Below are 23682 nucleotides of genomic sequence, written 5' to 3' on the forward strand. Positions count from 1 at the left end.
ACATGGGGACACTGAGACACTGTGATACATAGGGACATAGGGGCACTGAGACACTGGGAGACAGTGAGACACAAGGAGCAATCCCTCTATACAGCAGAATCAAACTGTAAGTAGTTTTTCGGTTATTTTACAGAATTTTCTCTTATGTCACTCCTTGTGATTTACATCATGTGATGGCATTCATACATAATTAATTATGCAAATTAGGTCGCAACCCTAGTCAGGATCCAGGATTTTGAATTATATATATATATATATATATATATATATATATACACAGTATCTCACAAAAGTGAGTACACCCCTCACATTTTTGTAAATATTTTATTATATCTTTTCATTTGACAACACTGAAGAAATGACACTCTGCTACAATGTAAAGTAGTAAGTGGACAACCTGTATAACAGTGTCAATTAATTCATTCCACTATGGCTATTGGCTTGCATTGTGGAACACCTGTCTTTGTCTATTCAAACTATATTTACACGACCCCTCCATTACAGAGTCATGTAGTGACTGAAGGCCAAATATTTCCACTAGGCACCATCTAAGGACCAAGTATTACCATTGATGGGTGAGCCATCTTCAGTTCAAAACTTTGTCCTGAAGTCAGATGCCAGCCTCTGGGCCTAGGGTGCCACCAGGGAAGATGCTTCCACAGACGGAGTATGGTCATATAAACTGTCAGCCTGGCGAAGGGACTAACAAACTGTCGCATACTGTTGCGCATGGGCAATGCCTCAGCTGCCCGATACATCAAAAGGCTGGGGGGCACAATCACAACTAATATCACAAATTACCAGGGAGATGTACGACTTCTGTCTGTTATGCAACAATTCCCTAAGAGCGAAATATCTACTGGGGGAGACGAACTACACAGCAGACTGGTTCTTCCAGTATTGGAGGGATTCAAGTGATTTAATGTTCTCCTGATTGTCCAGCATCAAAGGACCATTCTCAATAGATCTCTCTGCATCCTGCAACAACAACCAAGTACGGGAATTTTACAGCTGACTCCTAGATGCAGACAGCAAAACGGTGGATGCATTTCTGTAGACATGGCAACCAAACGGGGTACCAAACGGGGTATACGCATTTCTACCATTTGCGGTGATAGCGAGGGTAATTCATCAAGCCCATGTACAACAGGTGTCCATTCTAATGATTGCTCCATTTTGGGAGAGTCATCCATGGTTTCCAGATCTTCTAGAATTGTCATGGGAGGATCCAATTCTACTCTCCTCCATTCAAACTCTGCTCTCGGATCCACAAGGGAACCCTCATGCCTGATCACAGACAGTCATCTACATTGGGTGGCCTGGACTCTTTCCAGGATTCCTGGAACAAAGTAGAATTATCGCAGAAAGCTACAGACCTGCTATGGGATACATGGGGTCTGGGAACAAGGTGCTGTTTTCTACCAGCATGGGCTTCCTGGACTAGCTGACATGTGGAGAGGGAACTCCTGCTGTCACGTATTCACTGCTGTCACGTATTCATCCGCTTATAAAAATGTGATTAATGGCATTTACTGTTTATGAAAAGAGAAAGAGACTGGATAGGGATTAAAGTAGACTCCTCCCCCTTCCCAGTCCCTATACCCCAGAGAGACACTTGTTCATAATTGAATGGCAAAAAAATGCCCGTATAGAACTAACATGAAATATAAGAAAAATTATAAATTTTTATTAATCCCACTTAGGGAGAAAATAAATAAGGATCAATAAGGATAATAAGTGACAAAATGTGTATGAACAGTGATAAAATAGAACAAATATTTACAGGAGTCGTCTAAAGTTTGCTGTACGTTCTCTGCACTTTTATACTAGTAATAACCAGCTACTGAAAGTAGGTTTCTGGAATAGACAGTGTAGCAAAGTATTAATGTGGTTAGCAACAATGTCTTAGTAAACCACAGTAGCTCTATTGGTGTGCAGATGTAGATAGATATCGCCCGTAGAGAGAAGTAATTAAGTAGGTAGATGTTTGTCATACATAGAGGGTGAACCCAGAGGCTAAAAGGCTACTGATTTTCCTTAGTCTGTGGCCAAAATTCATCAGGAGAATAACTCCGTGATTTAGTACTAGCCGGTCCCCTCAGTGACTGAGTATAATAGAAAAACAATTAAATATACTCGTAGAGAGAAGTAATTAAGTAGGTAGATATTTGTCATACATAGAGGGTGAACCCAGAGGCTAAAAGGCTACTGATTTTCCTTAGTAAGTGGCCAAAAATCGTCAGGAGAATAACTCTGTGATTTAGTACTAGCCGGTCCCCTCAATGACTGAGTGTAACAGAAAAACAATAAAATATACTCTTAGAGTCAACCCAATTAGGAAAGACCAAGGGGTATAGGTACAGGATGTTGGTAGTCTCACCAAAAAAGCTCATAAGGTGAGACTTGGCATACAAGAATCGTCGCTCCCTAGTGAGTTTACTTCCTCAAATCTGAGCTTAAGTGCTAGGTAAGCTAAGGTAGCGAAAAGTGATACTATATATTAGCCAAATTCCTAAGTCCCAAAACCCCCAATCAGAGTTAGAGCAATTCTTTCTTGCTAAGAGCTAAAGCAAACAGGATACCTAGACTGCCTGAACTTAAATGTAGACCATGTGGTCGCGGTAAAAGCTCAACGCGCGTTTCGTCGCTGCTGATGCGCCTTTCTCAAGAGCTTATCGGCCTGGTATCGCGCCACAATTTTAAACCCCATAGGCTCCGCCTCCTGATCTCTGACGTCACCGAAATACGTGATTTACGTCAGTCTGGTGGGCGGGGAATAGGTAGATGAGTGGCAGGGACATCCTCACTGCTGGGGAATGGGTATGGTTAACCCTATGAGTCCCTGTTTGTGCAGGAGGATGTTAGTTAGAGTAAATCCTAAGATAGGATATATTGGTAAAGTATATAAAAAATATATATTTCGAATGGAATGAGCTGGTTGTATTATGTACATACAACAAAATGTTTGGAATAGGTAATTCCGAATAAACGATGCAAAAAAATGCAGAGAGTGGATAAAGTAAATCAATAAATAAATGAGCAAAAAACACTTGAATGTTATTGAGGATGTCCCTGCCACTCATCTACCTATTCCCCGCCCACCAGACTGACGTAAATCACGTATTTCGGTGACGTCAGAGATCAGGAGGCGGAGTCTATGGGGTTTAAAATTGTGGCGCGATACCAGTTTCCTTATCACTTTTTCTGTGTCCCTTGACCTCGGCTATTCCTGACTATTCTTTGGTACGTTAGTCCGGCCATTCTAAGGTCCAGGATACGTTACCTATCAGTCCTCTGTGTTACACAATTCTACATGCTGGATCATACTGTAATCCTGACAACTGCCCAGTCTGTGCCGTTTTTAATTTTCTTTTGTCCCTTTTTTCCTCCGCAAGTTCAAATCGGTCAATTAATGTGGTGAGTAGAGACTTACTGGATACTGCACTCACCAAGTAACCCAGGTGCTCTGAAACCAGAGCTGGCCAGACCTCCCTTCCAAGATATGCAGAATAAATAACAGTACAGGCACTCCGTGATAACAAAAAATAGCAGCTTTATTGGGGCAAAAACAGCAACGTTATTGACCCTACTGGGTCTTTTTCAATTAATGTGATGAGGTCAGCCAAGTCCCAATTATGGGCAAACCTACTTATTTGTCTCCTTTTGCGGGGCATTCATATGCAACGTCCTCCGGGGCTTATGTATTCTTAATTGTGGGATGTTGGTATTATTTTGCCTTTTTTTGCTGGATTAGCTTGATAATGAGTAATCTACAAAGTTTACCCTTCTTCTTTGTCTAGCCTCTTTTCGACAGATTTTTGATGTCTTCACTTGTTGACTTTGGATGTCTGTTTATTTTTCTTATGTTTCCTGTTATCGCTTATAGAAAGAGGAGGTGCTTAATATGTACACCAACTATATACATTTTGGTTGTTTCTGATTGGTTGTTTGTTCCTGTGTTTTTCTTTGCTACTATTTGGAGTTGGTACAGGAAGATAAGCAACATACTTGCCTCCTGTCATTACGAAAATTAAGGTTAGATGTACACTAAATCAAGCAGACACTTCAATTAACTGATGCAGGGTGTTTCAAAGTCTTATTGAGGTTCTGCAGCATCCAGGCTTCAGTAGTGTGACGTAGCACCTGCACTGCTGTTCAAAACCGCCAGTGTAGAAATTAAAAGGGGAGGCTTCTGTGGCATTAAGACAGCTGCTCCTATTATCCTTAATTAAAGTTGGTCTATAGCTGTCCAAAGAGTAACCGCAACTGTGTTTTGCCACAGATATTTAATAATCCATGAGCAGATGGCATCGGCCCTAGCAAAACGTCCATAGACATGTACCCGAAAATCTTATCAAGGTCAGAGCATTTGCACACTAGCCTCCTTAAATAGAAAAGAAAGGATTAGTGTTGTTTTACCTATTAAGAATTGGGCAATATCTCATGTTATGTTTCCAGAACTGCTATTATAGCAGGTAAAAAGGAGGTTGTTTGAATAAAACAAATATAAAATCCAAGCATACAGTGCCAAACTGCATTAGACAGAGGCTCAGCTGGTTTTTCAAGCTTGAACTGAACAGCAAAATTAGTAATCTCGACATAGGAGGAGCAAGGGCACACAAGACACTACATCTTGGAATTCCACACAAGGCACTAGAAGTTTTCACTACAGAAAGTGGTTCAAACTGAGGTGCTACAAAGACTGCTTTAAACTGGACACACATGGTGCTTTATTTCAGAGGGCCGCTTCTCCTACTGGACCTTGGGGGACGTTCTTCATGTGGTACCCAGGAAAATCCATGAAGTTTTCACCATTATTGCAGAGACATTGCAAGCAAAATGCACTGCATGAAGAAAATAGATATTTTTCTTCCATGAGTTTTAGAAATCTGAAATGCAAACTCAAATACTGAGAAATATCCATTATAATACAAAATTTGCAATTTGGTGTTTGTTAAATAAATCTCTCTCTGTTGTCTGACTGGGAAATATCTGAGTTATTCAAGAAACGTAATTTTTTAGGATTAAATCTGAATGTCAACACTGAAGATAAAGTAGTGAACCGATGCAGAGCCGGCCTTAGACCTTTAGGCGCCCTGTGTGAAAATTCTTCACAGCCCCTCCCCCCCCCCCCCCAGTCATCCATGTATAGTGTGTGTGTGTGTGTATTAACTGTGTGTGATATGCGTGTATTGGTTGTATGTGATATTTGTGCTAGGTTTATTGTCTGTGTGTGATGGGTATTTAATTCAGATAAAAATATGCATTTAGGCCTATGTGTGAATGCAGGTGTATATTTTTGCAGAGTTATGTGCATACAGTCCCACAGTCAGATGCACACAGTTATACATATACACTGTCAAATCCACTACATGCACACAGACGCAGGCAGATAGTCACATATGCAGGATCAGGCAGAAACACACAGGTACAGGCAGTCACACACATACACAGTTACAGGCAGATAAACACATTCACACACAATTACAGGCAGACAGTCACACACACAGGTACAGACAGTAACATACATACAGCCACACATACAGTCTTACACACACACACTTACATGCAGACAGTCACACACACACACACAGACAGACAGCCACATACAGGCAGACAGTTATACACACAGAGGCAGGCAGCCATACACACAGAGGCAGGCAGTTACACACAAAGATGCAGACAACCACACACACACAGGCAGTCACACACACACAGGCAGACAGTCACACACACACACAGGCAGACAGTCACACACACATACAGGCAGACAGCCACACATACACACACACAGTCACACACGTACGGACAGTCATAAACAATGACACATATACAGTCACACACACAGGCAGACAGTTAAACACACAGACAAACAGCTACACACACCCACAGGCAGACGGCTACATACACACAGACAGCCACACACAGGCAGACAGCCACACACACACAAACACACACGGAGGCAGCCAGTCATACACACACATGAAGACATCCACACACACAGAGGCAGACAGACACACACATACACAAAGGCAGTCACACACAGGCACACAGTCACACACACACACACACACACAGGCAGACAGTCACACACACAGGCAAACAGTCACAGGCAGACAGTCACACACACACAGACACACGCAGGGAGACAGCCAAACACACAGGCAGACAGCCACACACACACACAATGGCAGACAGCCACACACACAGGCAGACAGCTGCACACACACACACAGGCGCAGTCACACACAGGCAGTCATGCATACACACACACACACACACATGCAGACAGTCTCACAAACACACACACACACAGGCAGACAGCCGCACACACACACACACACACACACACACAGGCAGACAGTCACACACACACACACAAAGGCAGGCAGACACACACAGTCACACACACACAGGCAGACAGTCATACACACAGACACACACACACAGTCACACACACAGGCAGACAGTCACACAGACACACACAGACAGACACTCAAACACACAGACAGACAGACACACACACGCAGACAGATAGACAGCCACACACACATAGGCAGACAATCACACATAGTTACCTTTGTTCATTATGGAAGAGTGAAGGCAGTGCAGCTCCTGGAGACTGGTTGTTGGGGAATCAGGGACTCCTTCGTGCTTCCCCTGCTGCTGTTCCCCGACACTTTTAGCTCCGCCTCTGTTGTACAATAAGCTCCGCCCCGCAGCACGGTAAGCTCCTCCCCACCGCAATATTGGGCCGCACAGCACGCACCCCTAAGGCCGGCCCTGAACCTATGCCTATAGTAGCCAAACAGAAAGCATAGTCAAAGGGACGCTATAGGCATCAAAATAACTTTAGTTTAATGAAGCAATTTTGGTGTATAGATCATGCCTCTACAGTCCTATTGCTTAAATATCTGCCATTTAGAAGTTAAATCAGTCTTGTTTCTGTTTATGTAGCACTAGCAACACTTTCCATGCCTGTAACTGTCTTAGCCTGAATGAAAAAAAACTAATTTAATTTTCAATCAGATATTAACCTTCTTTAGAAGTTTTTAGCTTTGGCTATGTAAATCGACCTTTAATTACACACAGGAAGCTCCTGTAGGGCCTAGAAGGCTAGTAACAGAGCAGGAAATAAGAAATTATTAATTAAACAGACTGCAATAAAGGACGTTTAAACATTACATCTCTATTCACAGGAAGTGTTTAAGAAGGCTGTGCAAGTCATATGCAGGGAGATGTGTTTATAAGCAAAGTGAATTAAGTCCTAAATGGCAGTGAATTGAGCAGTGAGACGGCATTGGCATAATATATATATATACCAAAATAGATTCACTAAGCTAAAATTGCTTTGGTGCCTATAGTGCGCCTTTAACTTCGAGGAGTTCCAGTTCATCTTTTTTGACGTTAAAGAAACACTGTAGCATTAGGAAAACAAATGTGCATTTCTAATGCTATAATGCCCTAGTGGCCATTCAGTTATCACATATAGGAAGTAAAAAAGGTATTTCACATACCTTTTCTCCCTCCCAGCGTCAGTCTCTGTGCTACCATCCCACCTCTTTGGTGAAAATATTGATATTGATAATAGCCAATCATGTGCTTTCCCACAATAAAGCATTGTGAGGCTAGTGCGCATGCATGGCAAAACGCAACGTTACACCAATCAGATGGTCTCTCAGACGGTTTTATTCTGCTATTTCCTCAGAAGCGCCTCTAGTGGCTGCCTGAGTAACAGCCATTAGACGCATTTGAACCCTGCGGTGAAAACATTGCTGTTCAGCGGAAAGAAAATGTTTTCACTTGCAGAGTTAAAAGAAAGGGGAGCTAGGCGTGGCACCCAGACCACTTCATTGAGAAGTGGTCTCCCTAAAATCTGACCTGTAGTGAATCCCAAAATTGAGGCTACAATAGCCAAGTTATAAACAAATTGAATAAGCTTTACCATTCTTCAGATTTAAAGCATTACAATTCCTTGTTCTGTGAACAAGTCTGGCATGATTTTAATTTTGAGAAGTATTTAATATTGATCAGGGGTGGGCCAGGTAGCCCCCCTCAAGCTATTCCTGAACTACAACTCACATAATGCTTAGCCAGCCTTACAGCTAGCAAACGTTCATGGGATTTGTTGTTTACTGGGGTCTATCAGTAACATTGCCACCAGAATTAATACTATTCTGAGTGACTGAGTGAGCATCTCACTACTGTGAGGGTTTATAAAATGGAGCCAGTAAAACTATGGCAGATGATAACTGCGCACAAACACAGCAGTGCCAAGAGGCAGCTTTTTAGGCAGCTCTCCCAACAACCAATCGTAGGCCAGCTTTCACATCGGGAAGTCAGAAACAGCCAATCACAAGCTTCCTGTCGTGAAATCGTCCAATCCAATTGCCACCGGGTTACACAGCTGCACCTGGTAACTTGGAGCCAATCGCAGGAGTCCTTTCGTTATAGTGCGTCTCAAGCAGCTGCAGCCAGCTATAGGACAGCTGGGAGCCCTGTCTTCAGTGGAGGCTGCTGTGTGCTGAAAGCTCAGAGTTGCTGGCTCTTCTCTCATCCTCCCTGGGTCTGTCACTGCCTGGGGCTATTCATGGCTTTCTGGAAGAAGGCTCAGTCATTGCAGCAGTCCTCCAAGGCTAGGTGAGTGCCTCTCCCTGTATCTCCCTATCTCCCTTATCACACAGTCATGGGTTTGATGACAGCAGAGTGCAACACTCATAGAATGTGCTCATTGTAACCCTATAAGGGCTGAATCCAAATAGAACACTTCCACTTCCTGCAAGGGCTTTAGAATACATTGTATCACTGTTTGCTCTTCAAGGGTTTAGGAAAACAGGTGCAGTTTATAGGGCTGTGGGTTCCAGGTGTTCTAATAAACCTGCTTATAATATGGGTGGATTTATGGTTTGGTAGAGTTTAGAATTCGGACTAAATTCTGCCTAATCGGTGGAAATACAGTTTGATGCTGAGTAACATAGGGGGTGGTAATCTACAACAACTGGAGTCCTAGAGCTTTGCTATAACTATTAACCAGTTGCTCCTTTTTTTTTTTTTTTTTTTTATTTATTGGTTTAATATTTTGGGTTAACTATGTGTAACTATGGCCTTTTAGAAATGACACGCTGTGCAAAACCATAGATCTAAGTTTATAATGTGCTTGTATTAAACATTCATGAATGTTGCAAATCCTGGGGTATTTGTTTCAAAAGTAAAACATTTGTGAGGGGGGGAGGAAAAACGTTGTTGTTGGCATTTGTACTAGCTTCCAATCTATAGATGAGTTTACAACATCCAGGTATTAAACTAAATTTACATTAGACCGTAGTACACGTGTATTGCTCCTGCTAGTTTTAGAACCAAAGGCGGTTTGTTATTGCATTTTTTTTATATTTTTTTTGACACTCATTAATTTTGTAATGACTGACTGTCAGGAAATAATTTTGGACCTTTTTTTTTTTTATAATGGTTTTGTTATCGAACAATTACAGGAATGTTTCAGTTTTAAAAGATGCAGAGAAAAATTTAAAAAACGTCTTGAGCTGCATTCCTGGATACTTTTTGTTTATAAGCTTGGCTTTTGTTTTGAGTGGGACACTCCAGTCTGGTATTTTGATTTTAGTTATTTTCACCCCTTAAAGGCTAGTTGCACTCTCAGCACACATGAGCTGCCTAATGTTAATTCTGTGCATAGTTTGTCTGCTTCAGGCAGAGCACAAGGGGAAGCTAGCCTTTTCTCCCTCCATTGCAGTTGTTGTTATTATTATTTTTCATGTTTTTTAATAAAAAGTAAACCTGTGCAAAATTTGTCATGGTGACATTACAATTTTAATAGTCGTCACAAAATCCAAAATTTCTACTGAAAGTAGAGCCCTTAGGATATTTAATTTATATATATTTTTTTTACACGTTTCATTTAACCCTTTTGCCACCACATCATATCTGCTATGTTGTGTGTGTGTGTGTGTGTGTTTTACACACACACTTTTTTATTTTTTATTTTCATGGGTAATCCACCTGTCCCTCAAGACAAGTTGGTTCTCCTGACACACAAAATAATTTTAATTAGAAATACTGGTGCCTCTACTTAGCGGGTCTCTCCCTACGTCCTCCTCCCTCATAGTGTGTCTGTGCGTATGCACTCGCTGTGTGTAATATGTGGCGTGCTTGTTGCGGGTATTTTGTGTCAGATTGCTTGTGTATTGCTCACCCACCCCCAATCATATGGGGAAGCACTGTGATTGGATCAGGTCACCACTTCTGATGATGTCAGCAGACTGCTTGTTTTTTTCCTGAGACAAACCACATGCAGATCTACAGCTTCATGCTTGAATACAGTAAGATTTGGCTATATTTATGGAGGCATGAGGGACCCAAGGGGGCTAGATGGTGGTTTTAACACTATAGTGTCAGGAATACATGTTTGTGTTCCTGACCCTATAGTGATCCTTTAAGATTATGATATGAGGGCTTTGTTTTTTTTTTGTAAGTTATGTGATTATTTTTATTTATCTATATTATATATAATATAAACTTTTTATTTATTTTTTCCAAGGGGGGCAGTGAGCACTAGAACTGAGGGAGCCTGATGCCACCCCTGAGATAATGGAAGGACGGCCTTGGCAGCCTTGTGTGGGTGCAAAGCACTGTAATCTCTCCCTCACAGTACGCTGCTCATTAGTGAGTGCAGGACTGTAAGGAAGCGATAACTGTGCTTTGATGGAGCTACAGTAACCCACTTGTATACCTTTTTACCAGGAGTTTGATCGACTGTAGGGTTAAATAATAGACATGCCTTTTACAAATGTCTTTGATTGCTTACTCGGAATGTGAATTTGATGGACTGCACATCGGCAATAGAAATAATATCCGCATCAGTGCTACCAATAATCACTCAATACGTACAAAAATTACGGGAAAATTACTTTACTTCAGGTGGTGCAGACTTTAATACTAAAAGTTAGGACAACGTTTTGATACCGGAGAAACTGACGGAAGCCAAGCACAGAGAGATGGACACAGGTTTCTTCAGGAAGGAAGAGATTCTTTATTGGATCACCGATCGGGACTCAGAGGGACTAGCGTCACCAAAATACAGCAAAGTCTGAGTACTGAATACATAGAGTACATTCCTTATATAGCACTGTAGCTCCTCCCACAATTAACTACACCCACACATACCCTTAACCTATTTAATAAATAGAGTCTAAACTCATCCATCCGGTCTAACCACGTGGCTCATCTGATACAAAGGAGAGGGACGCGTAATTCCAGTTCTTACATTCCTGCACCTGGTCAGTACAGTGATAACAGTATCTTAGCTACGTGTAATTAACTAACTGATACTACAAACACATATACATACATATGCCTTGTGGCAATCTTAGCCTGCTAAACTTGTATTTTACTGGAATTACATCACATTCCCCCCTTTGATGCCTCTGATATTTCACAATTACTTGAGGCATCACTTAACCTTGGTTTGCATATACCTCAGGTTACCATGAACCAGACCAGACTTATCTTATGATGTGAATCTTTTAACACTCATCTTCCTGCATTGGTTCTCCTTGATCTAGAGCCTTATACTTATATATCGCCATTATCTGTGCAGCAGCCTTCCTCTCTGCTATACTTCCTATCAGGCTTTGCACAGACCTAACTACTAAGGGTATAAGACACGGTAGGAGTAGACACAACAGTAAAATCAGTAGGACTCCACCTACCACTGCCTTAAGCCCTCCAAACCACTCATACCAGCTACCAAACCAACTACTTGGATTGTACCCTTTCCATACCTGAGTAGGCACATGCACTAGTTTAACCATATGGCTAGTAAGCTCAGCTATTGCTTGCCCTTCGTCATCTATTTGAAGACAGCAATTGCTCAGGTTAAACTTCCCACATACACCTCCCTCTACTGCCAAAAGGTAATCCAAGGCTAATCTATTTTGGTACACTGCTGTCCTCATCCTGGTATTATGCTTCGCTAGAAGATTGAGTGCTTGTGAGGTCTCATTAGTAATAATCTCAACCACCGCCTGTAATCTTATAATACGGTTGAGCATATAAATTGGGGTTCTATAACCAAAGGTACCATCTTCTGCCCACGTGGCTGGCCCATAATAATCTATGATACGCTGGGGAGGCCATTCATTATCTTCCCAGGTGCCTATCTCTAAGGGTCCCCTTTTCTTCCTATGATTCACATCATACACTTTAACACCTAAAGTCTCACCTGTTTCAATCGGTAACAAGAAGAAGGATGGTTTGAGCATACCCAACACACATGCCCCTTCCCAGTCCTGTGGCAACTCCGAATAGGCTTTCTTACCACAGATCCAGTACAAATTTGCTGGGGCTCTCCAGGTAGATGTGATGGATAAATCAAACCACACATCCTTTAAACTGGCATATCTAGCAAACGGGTTAGATGGTTCTGAGACATTTGAAGCCGACCACCAAGTTGTATTTTTAGTATCATCATCATAAGCTTTTTGCCCTAGACAAGTTAATTCTCCTACAGAAGTATTATACATTATTCCTTTCCTTGCTATGCAAACATAACCTATGATGGAGGTCTTTAATCTCCACTCAGATTTACCTCTAACACTCAAATGATAATCGGCTTGTGTAGATATTAGTTGGTCAACTGCCTCAGAACCGGACATTACCTCCTTTGCTTCCCAAGGCCATTGGTCTCCCATGTTAGTACCTCCACACACATAGCAGTTGGTAACATTAAGACTACCGGCAATACTTTCAGCTAGGTCAATGAACAGGTTTTTAGCGTTATGGGGGATCTTATTATCTATACTCATCTCTTCATAAAAGGAATGGTATACTTGATGAGTCTGGGATAAACAATAATGTCCCAGGATCTAAACCCGTCCCGTATATCTGAAACCCAAATAAATTTCCATACTTATCTAGGAACTTGTCGGGGTTATTAATAAGTATATGGACTGGGTTGCATTCCATAGACTTACAATAAGGGCTAGTCGGCAACTTAGTCACTATCATGTCTTTATCTACTGTCTGTCCCCAAGTCGCCCACCCCACACAAGACCAATATGGACAAAAGTTATAGTCTTTATTTGGGCATCTAGGACTCACATATTTATTTTTACTACTGGGACAAATATATTTATCATTAGACCCATACGTCCTCTCCCATCTAAGATCCCCACATACATTCCACGGTTTTCTACCACTTGATATCGCCTTACATGCATCAAATAGCAGAACACCCGAAGAATGTACGGATTCTAACACCGTCTTATTAATTAGGGTCCCCTGAGGATCTCCATTCCTGAGAGTCAACCAAATTGTACGAGGTTGATACTCTGGACTGAAGCACTTAGGTTCTCCTACTCCTAAATGGCACACACTATAGTCTATATTTAGGTATCTACATCTTGATACCTCTCCTTTACATTCGTATTGTGAATGCCAAATTAGGGTTTGGGAAATATGGTTACCTGTTCTCGTAGTCTTAATGCATACCTCACAGCTAGGAGTGTCGGTACCTCTACCTTCCTGAATATAAAAACACATATAAATAAACACAATCAAAAGCACATCTTTCGCCGTCATCCTCAGTCTTCGTCCGTGCGATGGAACCTCAGCTTCCAGGATGTGAGGGCTGCAGGGAATGGAGTTCTGCTCGTCTTCACAGGTGTCCCTTCGAGACTTTCCTGGCTTATACACTATGTGTTGGTAAGCGGACAGGCTTTATTATGGCCTTCTCACTCACACCTGTAACAATAAAATTTGTAATCCACAATAATTCCTCGTTACTCCGACTGAGTAGTGCGTTTCAACCGGATCTTGCAGGGATTCTCTGGATCTGCTGTAATTTGCCAAGAATCGACTGCTGCTGGTTTAACCCTGGAGTGATGTATCCACGGAGTTACTTCGGCTACTTTTATCGCTGTAGGGGTAGACAAAAGAACAACATAAGGACCTCTCCACTTGGGCCCTAACGGTACATTATTCCACTCTTTAATCCACACTTGGTCTCCTGGATGATAACTATGAACAGGGGGATAAATATTCACAGGTAATCTATCTTGTACCCATTTCTGTACCTCCTCCATAGTCTTACCCAACTCTACAACCTGCTGCCGGGTAATTCCTTCTCCCAACTGACTCAAGTCCCCCCTTAAGTTACCAAGTACGGGAGGTGGTCGCCCATACATGATTTCAAAAGGAGAGAGGCCCATCCTTCTGGTAGGGGTACTGCGGATTCGCAATAAAGCTATGGGTAAGAGAACGTTCCACTTAAGTTGGGTTTCCTGACACATTTTAGCCAACTGGTTCTTTATAGTTCTATTCATTCTCTCTACCTTACCAGAACTCTGGGGTCTATATGCAGTATGAAGCCTCCACTTTATACCAAGCATATGAGTCAGTTGTTGTAGGCACTGATGAACAAAAGCTGGACCATTGTCCGATCCTATAGAACAGGGTAGTCCATATCGGGGTATTATTTCTCGTAGCAGGAATCTTACAACTTCTCCTGCTTTCTCTGTACGAGTAGGACATGCTTCTACCCAGCCTGAATAGGTGCACACAATTACCAACAGGTAACGATGTCCACCCGATTTAGGCATTACTGTAAAGTCTATTTGTAGATCGGACATGGGGAGTCCCCCCATAAACTGGACTCCTGGTGGCTTTACTGGTCCTTGTCTTGCATTATTCTTAGCACACGTTACACATCTGCGTACAATGGCCTGAGTCAAGTTGGACAATCTTGGTATGTAGAAATGTTTCCTGAGAGATTCTTCAGTACTGTCTCTCCCAGAATGTGTCCCGTTGTGATAATTTTGGACAATTTCTACCGCTAGTGATGCTGGTATGACTATTCTTCCATCTTCTAGCTGATACCACTTGTTCTCCAAATACTTTCCCGGTTCAGTCTTTAACCACTCCTCTTCTTGAGCTGTATAAACTGGAGTCCATTGGGACAGTGGAGTTGGTATAAGAGCAGCTATATGCCCCACATACTCCTGTCTTCCTGATTCAGCAGCACGCTTAGCTGCACTATCTGCCATCCGATTTCCCTTGGTTACATCACCATCTCCTCTCAGATGCGCTCGACAATGTATGATACCGACTTCTTTCGGCTCCCACACTGCTTCCAATAGTTGTAGGATTTCAGCTGCGTACTTGATTTCTTTGCCTTCTGAATTCAGTAGTCCTCTTTCTTTATACAAAGCTCCGTGGGCATGAGTGGTTAAAAACGCATACTTAGAGTCCGTATAGATATTTACTCTTAAACCTTCAGCCAATTGTAACGCTCGTGTTAGTGCTATTAATTCTGCCTTTTGTGCTGATGTTCCTTTCGCCAGTGGCCGAGCTTCTATCACCTTGTCTATTGTTGTCACTGCATATCCTGCATAGCGGATCCCTTCTTTCACATAACTACTGCCGTCGGTGTAATATTGAACATCGGGGTTCTGGATGGGAAAATCACGAAGATCTGGTCTACTTGAAAATACTTCATCCATTACTTCCAAACAATCATGTTGACTTTCAGTAGGTTGCGGCAAAAGGGTAGCTGGATTTAAGGTGTTTACAGTCTCTAAATGCACTCTTGGGTTTTCACACAACATTGCTTGATACTTGGTCATACGGCTGTTACTAAACCAATGATTTCCTTTGTAATCCAACAACGTCTGTACTGCATGTGGGACTCGTACATAAAGTTCTTGACCCAGAGTGAGTTTATCGGCTTCAGCTACTAGCAGGGCGGCTGCAGCTACGGCTCTTAGACAAGGTGGAAGTCCGCTGGCCACTGCATCCAGTTGCTTAGACATGTAGGCAACAGGTCTTTGCCATGATCCCAAGTACTGTGTCAATACTCCCACAGCCATTCTTCTTTGCTCGTGTACATATAAGTAGAATGGTCGTGTGTGATCAGGTAGACCTAATGCTGGGGCACTCATCAAAGCCTTCTTCACATCTTCAAATGCCGTTTGCTGTTCTTGGGTCCATAAGAAGGGGTCGTGCTCTGTACCTTTGATGGCTGCGTACAGAGGTTTTGCCAGTATCGCATAGCTGGGAATCCATATCCTACAGAAGCCTGCTGCCCCCAAGAATTCTCGCACTTGTCTTCTATTCTTGGGTATTGGTATTTGGCAGACAGCTTCTTTTCTCTCTGGCCCCATAATCCTTTGACCTTCAGAGATATGGAATCCCAGATACTTGACAGTTGGCAAACACAACTGAGCCTTCTTCCTGGACACCTTGTATCCTGCCTTCCAGAGAATATGTAGTAGATCGTGCGTTGCTTGCTGACATTTTTCTTTTGTAACTGCTGCTATCAACAAGTCATCTACATATTGTAACAATACACATTCTCCTGGGATAGACTCGAAATCCAGTAGATCTTGACTTAGAGCTGAACCAAATAGGGTAGGTGAATTTTTAAACCCTTGGGGCAGTCTTGTCCAAGTCATTTGGCGTTTTGAGCCCGTTACAGCGTTCTCCCATTGGAAAGCGAAAATACATTGGCTTTCTGCGGCAATTCGGAGGCAAAAGAAGGCATCTTTGAGATCTAAGACTGTGAAGTAAGTAGCCCCGCCCGGAATTAAAGCAAGCAGGTTATATGGATTGGGTACAACTGGATGTATGCTAACAACCGCATCATTGACTGCTCTTAAGTCCTGTACAGGTCGATACTCATCTGTACCGGGCTTTTGAACAGGCAGCAATGGGGTGTTCCAGGGGGAAGTACAGAATTTTAGGATACCATACCGTATGAACTTATCCAGATAGGATTGGATGTTCTTCTTAGCCTTCTGCGGAATGTGATATTGTCTTAGGCTCACTGGATAAACCCCATGTTTCAGTTCAATTTTTATTGGTGGAATATTGCGGGCCAGTCCTGGTGGGTTGTTCTCTGCCCAAACTCCTGGTATGTTAAACAATGTCTCATCACTCCTAGGGTTTTGGCTAGTCAACACTGTATAAAGTCGCCACTCTTCTTCCTTTGGTACGGATAAAGTCATAATACCTGAAGGTCCATTAAACTTTAAGGATGTTGTTCCATTTGGTAGGAACGTAATCTGCGCTTGTAATTTTGATAGCATATCACGTCCCAGCAATTGGACTGGACATTCAGGCATATAAAGGAATTGGTGTTTTACTACGTGGCCTCCCAATGTACAGAGTCGACTTTTAAGAACCGGTTTTTCAGCACTTCTTCCAGTTGCTCCTATCACAGTAATAGTCCTTCCAGATGGAGGAGCAACTAGATTAGTCACCACTGAATGTTCAGCACCAGTGTCGATCATGAACGCACTCCTTTTCCCCCCTATTGATACATCGACCATAGGCTCCGCTCGACCAAGGGGGATGGAGCCCGGTCGGTATCAATAGTCCTCCATGACAGTGTCAGCCAATCCTACAAAGTCCCTACCTTCTCTATCGCGGGACCTTTGCGCTGCTGGAATATACCTGTCTTCCCTAACACTTCCTCTGTTCCCATTACTCCCTCTATAACCATTACTCCCTCCGGGGCCTCCTCTACCTCTCGCTCTACCTCTAAAGTTTCCGTAGCCTGCCCTGGGTTGGTCTCTCTCGTACTGCTCTCTTTGCGGACATTCGTTCCTCCAATGCCCTTCTTCCTTGCAATACGCGCATTGATCCCTACTCAAAGGCTCCCTACTCCATCTATTATTGCCTCTATCTGGGCCCCGTTTATCTACGCCTGCGATCGCTACCGCTAGCATATCAGCCTTTTTACGCATCTTGCGCTCTTCCTCTTTCTTACTTTCTGTATCCCTGTTCATATAGACCTTATTTGCTACCTCCATTAGTTGGGTGATGGACATACCTGCAAACCCTTCTAACTTTTGTAGCTTGCGCTTAATATCTCCGTATGCTTGGCTGACAAAGGCGGAGTTAACCATTCGGGAATTGTCTGCGTCTTCCGGATTAAAGGGGGTATACAAGCGGTATGCCTCCAATAATCGGTCATAAAAGACACTGGGCGCTTCATCGCTTTTCTGGATCACCTCAACTGTCTTCGACATGTTAATGGCTTTCTTTCCTCCGGCTTTCATGCCAGCAATTATAGCGTCTCTATAGGCTCTGAGTTGAACCATATCAGCACCATTTACGTTCCAATCGGGATCGGTGTTGGGATAGTGTGTCGCGGCCCATGCTGCTGGATTGGCTTGGTTCAAAGCACGGGCTCTATCCTCTAATGCTTTAATGGCTGCTTGATTTATTCTTGTCCTTTCCTCATTGTTAAATAAAGTCATTAGTAACTGCTGGCAATCAGCCCATGTCGGATTATGCGTCTGTACTATTGAGGTGAACAGATCAGTCATAGCTTGTGGTTTCTCAGTATACGAGGAATTATGGGTCTTCCAGTTTAAAAGATCGGTTGTGGTAAATGGGACATATACGAAGACTGGGTCAGCGTGTGCCATTTGACCTGCGGCATCGATATAAGCTGACCCGGGATTCAGACGAAGAGGCATCTGATAGTGCTTTAATTGTTGGGCACCAGTCAACTGTCGGGTTTGGATGGGGCTACGTAGAGAGGCGTCAGTCATGGGTTCCGGTCGGGGAGAGATAGGGTATGGGGATGTGGGAGGTCGGTTTTGGGAAAAGGTCGTAAATAAAACACTTCGAGCCGAGCTAGATGAAGCTTGACCGGAAGTCTGAAGTGGCGCCAAATCAGGATATTCGTTTCTAATGGGGGTGGATTCTGGTTCCGGAAGGGGAGATTTAGTACGAGGGGGGGTGGATCCTGTACTGGAGGAGGAAGCGGAAGTGGATGAGGGTAATGAGGGGAGGGGTGCAGGACTTCCTGCGTTTGCGTCACTTCTTCTTAACGGAAAGTAAGGGGGCGGCAAAGGGATCTCGGACTCAGGGGGCGTGTCCAAAATGGGCCTAACACCAGTCCTAGTGGACGAGCAAGTCCTAGCTACCATGAGGCGACACTGCTCCTCGTGGCATGTCTGGAGCCATTTTGGCGAGTCATTTACGGCCTGTCTCCAACAGTCAATATAAGGAAACTGGCCGTAAAGTTCAGGCCTACCCGATACAGCCACGTGTAAGCGCTGTACCAGAGTTGGATCCAAACTGCCACGTGGCGGCCATGCCGCAACCAAAGTAGGCCACTCCCTAGTACACAAAGTGACCAAACGTACAGGAGACATCTTTACCCCAAAATCACAAACTTTGAATCCCTTTTTAAAATTCTTAACCATACATCCTAAGGGATCCGGAATCGTTGACTGCGACGCACCCATACTTAACAATGGAACGTCGTCGACAACGAATACTATACACGCGTACTATTCAACAGTCACACCCGTTTCCTCTGGCAACAGCACCACGTGGTACGGTTACCAAGTGAAACGTACACAATAACAATAAACACTCAGGGAATTCCCGTACACACACAGCTGTTACACCAGTCACTATATAATCAATATTATGCCCTTTGGCGTAACTATACAGTCACCCACGCTATAATTCTCTATATACGAATTACCCGTCTATAACACACCCCAGTAACATCGTCTTTTACAAATAGCGGTTACAGTACGGTTAGCATAGGTCAAAGCACAAGTTAAGGTCACAATACAATTATTAGTGGTTATGGTGTTAAACATGCAATGGACGACAATGATTAGTACTTATTATATAATGTCAGTAAATATACAGGGTTATGGTACCGTGCACTATAATACAGCAACACACTATTAACACTCTCGCTAGACGGCTGAGCTCGCGCTATCTAACAAGATATACACTTTACTAAAACAATCGTTAACACATTTACAATTCCCAACTAAACTATTGGCCAGTACCTTGAATGGACTACCTAAAACTATATACACCCGTTTTGGTTAGCCACACTGCCCAATCACCACATATATAGCGAGCTAGAGAACCGAATTTACACAGGCGCCTCTTAGTCGCACTATCAAAAGTCTAGTGGGTTCCAAATTTACACGCCTTCCCACTTAGCCCAGATAGGATGAGAACTAGCGAACCGAATTTACACAGGCGCCGCTTAGTCTCCCGGTCCCTCCGACCTAGCGAACGTAATATACACCCTAGAACGCTAGTCTAGACAAGACACCGGTGTCCGGCTAGGGCTATTTACACCAGGACCCCGCCTGACTAACCAAATCAAACGGTCTGACTAAAGAGCGTTCGATCGAGCGGTGCGCCTTCGCTCCTTCCCTCCGACAGAGGGGGCAGATACACAGATTCAAAACCCCTTTGGGCCTACCGCACAATCGGTATACCCCTAGTGGGTCCTGCCGTCTAAAACAGCAGTTGTCTTACCTCCTCGTTCCTGAACCTGAGTTCACACTCATCGACGGGGACACCCCAGCACTTCTCACGTAGAGGCCGATGATCTCCTGGACAACAGACCAGTGGCGCCGAGACGAAGGGAGGTCCACGCAGAAGTTCAGGGGTGCAGCCGTAGAGAACGTGGGCAAAGATAGACCGTCTCACGCCTCTGCCTCTCAGCTACCGTTGAACGATGAGCTTCCCGGCCAATGCACCAAATGATACCGGAGAAACTGACGGAAGCCAAGCACAGAGAGATGGACACAGGTTTCTTCAGGAAGGAAGAGATTCTTTATTGGATCACCGATCGGGACTCAGAGGGACTAGCGTCACCAAAATACAGCAAAGTCTGAGTACTGAATACATAGAGTACATTCCTTATATAGCACTGTAGCTCCTCCCACAATTAACTACACCCACACATACCCTTAACCTATTTAATAAATAGAGTCTAAACTCATCCATCCGGTCTAACCACGTGGCTCATCTGATACAAAGGAGAGGGACGCGTAATTCCAGTTCTTACATTCCTGCACCTGGTCAGTACAGTGATAACAGTATCTTAGCTACGTGTAATTAACTAACTGATACTACAAACACATATACATACATATGCCTTGTGGCAATCTTAGCCTGCTAAACTTGTATTTTACTGGAATTACATCACAGTTTCAGCTGCGCCGTCAACCTTTGTAAAGTCATACGTTGGATAAAGGTCACACAGTGAAGCCAAAACGTTGTTCTTGTAAATTGGTTATCTTGGTAAAGTGTGCACTACCTGAAGTAATTGTGTGTCTGGATTCTTTGTATATATTGAGTGATTTAGCTGTGTCACCGTACTGGCGTCTCAACCCTGATATCAGCACAGGGATTTCCCAGTTTATACATTAGAGTGCTCTGTAATGTATGAGTGCAGCATGAGATTAGGATCTTCCCTCCTGCTCAGCTCCAGCATGATGTCCCTGCTGTTCACATTGTAATTGATGCTGGGCAAGAGGCACAGCTCAGCCCCCCATCACTGTCTATATGCAGGGAGAGCCAACCAGGGCCTTTTCAGAACCTGGGAGTCTGTCTCTTGCAAGCTTTAAAACCTCTAGTATTTCAAGCCAATTACCCTGCCTGAATGCGATCTCTCAGCCATGGTAATTTAAAGGGCTATGTGCAGTGCTCGCAAGCATAGAACGTGCAGTCCAGAAGGAGTTAAGCATTGCAGAGCCAATTCAATTAAAGTATATTCAATGAAATGGTATTTCTTACATTGGTTATAAATATCCAGAGTTTGCAGGTCTGCAGTGGCCATACAGGTAACCAGGAAGTGCTTCATCCAATTCAAAAGCTTACATTATTTTTCTGTCATATGGTGGCAGTCACTTATGGGTTTTGCTCCTCCCTGTGGACAAGACTTCTAACAAGCATATTTATTAAAAAGGATCCTCCCCCTTAACCTATAAATGGCCGAGACCGCAAAACCTACCCCAGTCTTCTTTCTTGTCCCGATAGGGAAGGACAAGACTTTTTTGTCTGGTGAGGCACACGGGTTGTTCGTCTGGGGGATCCGGTTTGAGAGCTGCCCGGGTGGTAAGCTGAGTGACCCATGCTCCTGTATTTTCGTTACGGAGCAAGCAGAGGATTGTGTCTTTATGCCGAGAATGGTTCCGGCAAAATGCTTCCGGGAGGCGGAGCTCGCTCTGAGCAAGCGCACAGCGGTGGAACGCACGCCCAGGTGGTGTTTGCGTTCCACCTAAGCTTCCGGGTGCTCAAAGACGCATGTGCAAATCAAAAGCTTAAAGGGATATACAAAACCGCGAAAATTTGAATTTTAAATAGAAAAAGGCTGTGCTGGTACCCACTGACTGCATGGATGCAGGTCAGAAGAGGTACGCCGTGTCACCTGCCCCCCCCACTGGGCTCAGAGGTATTTTGAGGTAAGATTAATAAAATCTTTACTTTAAAATACTTTCTGAGAGGGCGGAGCCAACAGCCGACTGAAGCAGACGTGCATCGACAGAGCTCCGCAACTAAAAGCTTGAATATCGCTATTTAATAGACCGAACTAATTAATCTGGGAGACGAATTGGGTCACCTGAAGATGGGCAAGAAGTCTAAGCACCAGGGGGCTGCAAAACCGGCGAGGGCTCACGATATCGGAGCCTTTCTCCTCCGCCCTGCGAAGGCCGCAATGGTTCCCGCGCCAATTCAAGATGGCGACACAGCCTCGGCCTCATCCGGAGACCAGATCCTAGATGAGCTGGACGAATTCCCCGGCACAGGGGGGTTACACAGCACATCCTCGGACGAGGATAATGAATTGCCCTCCACCAAGGGGGACATAAAAGCCCTCCTCTGCAACATCCGCTCCCTCTTCGCGGCGGACATAGCGACACTGCGGGAAGAGATTCACACGGTGGAAGGGCGAGTAAAAAAGACAGAGGCAGACTCGAAAGACCTCAATGCACGGTGCCTACAACTGGAGGCCCAAAACACAGAGCTGCACCGCAATCAGATCCAGCTTACCACCCGCATGGATGCGGAAGAGGACCGACACAGAAGCCGAAACATAAAGATAAGGGGGGTCCCAGAGAGAATAACCCAGGCTGACTTACCTGGATACATCGGGCGACTCCTCTCCTTTATACTCACACCGCAAAAGGCTAAAACGGTCCCGACAGAAGGGGTCTACCGAATCCCGAGAGCCGCCAAAGCCCCAGCGGAGGCACCGAGAGATGTCATCCTCCAATTCCTGACACGATCAGGCCAAGCAACCTTCATGGCAGCGGTGAGGGGGAGGGCATCCCACCTCTTTGAGACAGCCGACCTAACATTTTTTCAGGACCTTTCTAGGCCCACGCTAATATGGAGAAACACCCTGAAACCTTTAACCACCGTTCTACGCCAGAATTCGATCCCATATCGCTGGGCATTCCCCAGAAGCCTGATCCTCACACACAAGGGCGCAACAACACGTGTAACCGACCCCTCGGAAATGGAATCAGTGCTGACAGCGTTAGGCCTGCAACCGCAACGGGAACAAGCCACCTCCGACCAGATGCCGAAACCTTATCACAACTGGGATGTTACAAACATAAGAACATTTCAACCAGCAAACACCACAACTTCGTCTTCCACTGCTTACAAAGCACAACGGGTAAACCGGCAACCGGCGGACACCTGAGAGCCACGGCAAGACACAACACTCCCCTTGTTGAGACTATATTGTTTATTGTTCGGAACACTCGCCTATTAACCTCCGTCCTCAACCGGTTCTGCCCTTTCACCTTGGCTGGCATTGGCACTACTCCGGCCTTACTCAGGAGACGTGCAGACAAGATGCAGAAGCGGCGCAGGAAGTAACCA

At 44.1% G+C, this 23682-nt stretch overlaps 1 protein-coding gene across 1 annotated transcript in view; it reads left to right on the top strand.

Annotated features, from left to right (window-relative positions):
* Positions 1–8459: 8459 nt before the first annotated feature.
* The window catches only part of NSMAF (neutral sphingomyelinase activation associated factor), a 69890-nt gene continuing 54667 nt past the window's right edge, over positions 8460–23682 (top strand). Inside the window, exon 1 of the mRNA XM_063450414.1 lies at positions 8460–8640. Within this exon, the coding sequence (XP_063306484.1) occupies positions 8591–8640 (50 nt within the window). The 5' untranslated portion in view covers positions 8460–8590. The remainder of the gene's footprint in view (positions 8641–23682) is intronic.

Source organism: Pelobates fuscus, chromosome 4, assembly GCF_036172605.1.
Source record: "Pelobates fuscus isolate aPelFus1 chromosome 4, aPelFus1.pri, whole genome shotgun sequence".
NCBI lineage: Eukaryota > Metazoa > Chordata > Amphibia > Anura > Pelobatidae > Pelobates > Pelobates fuscus.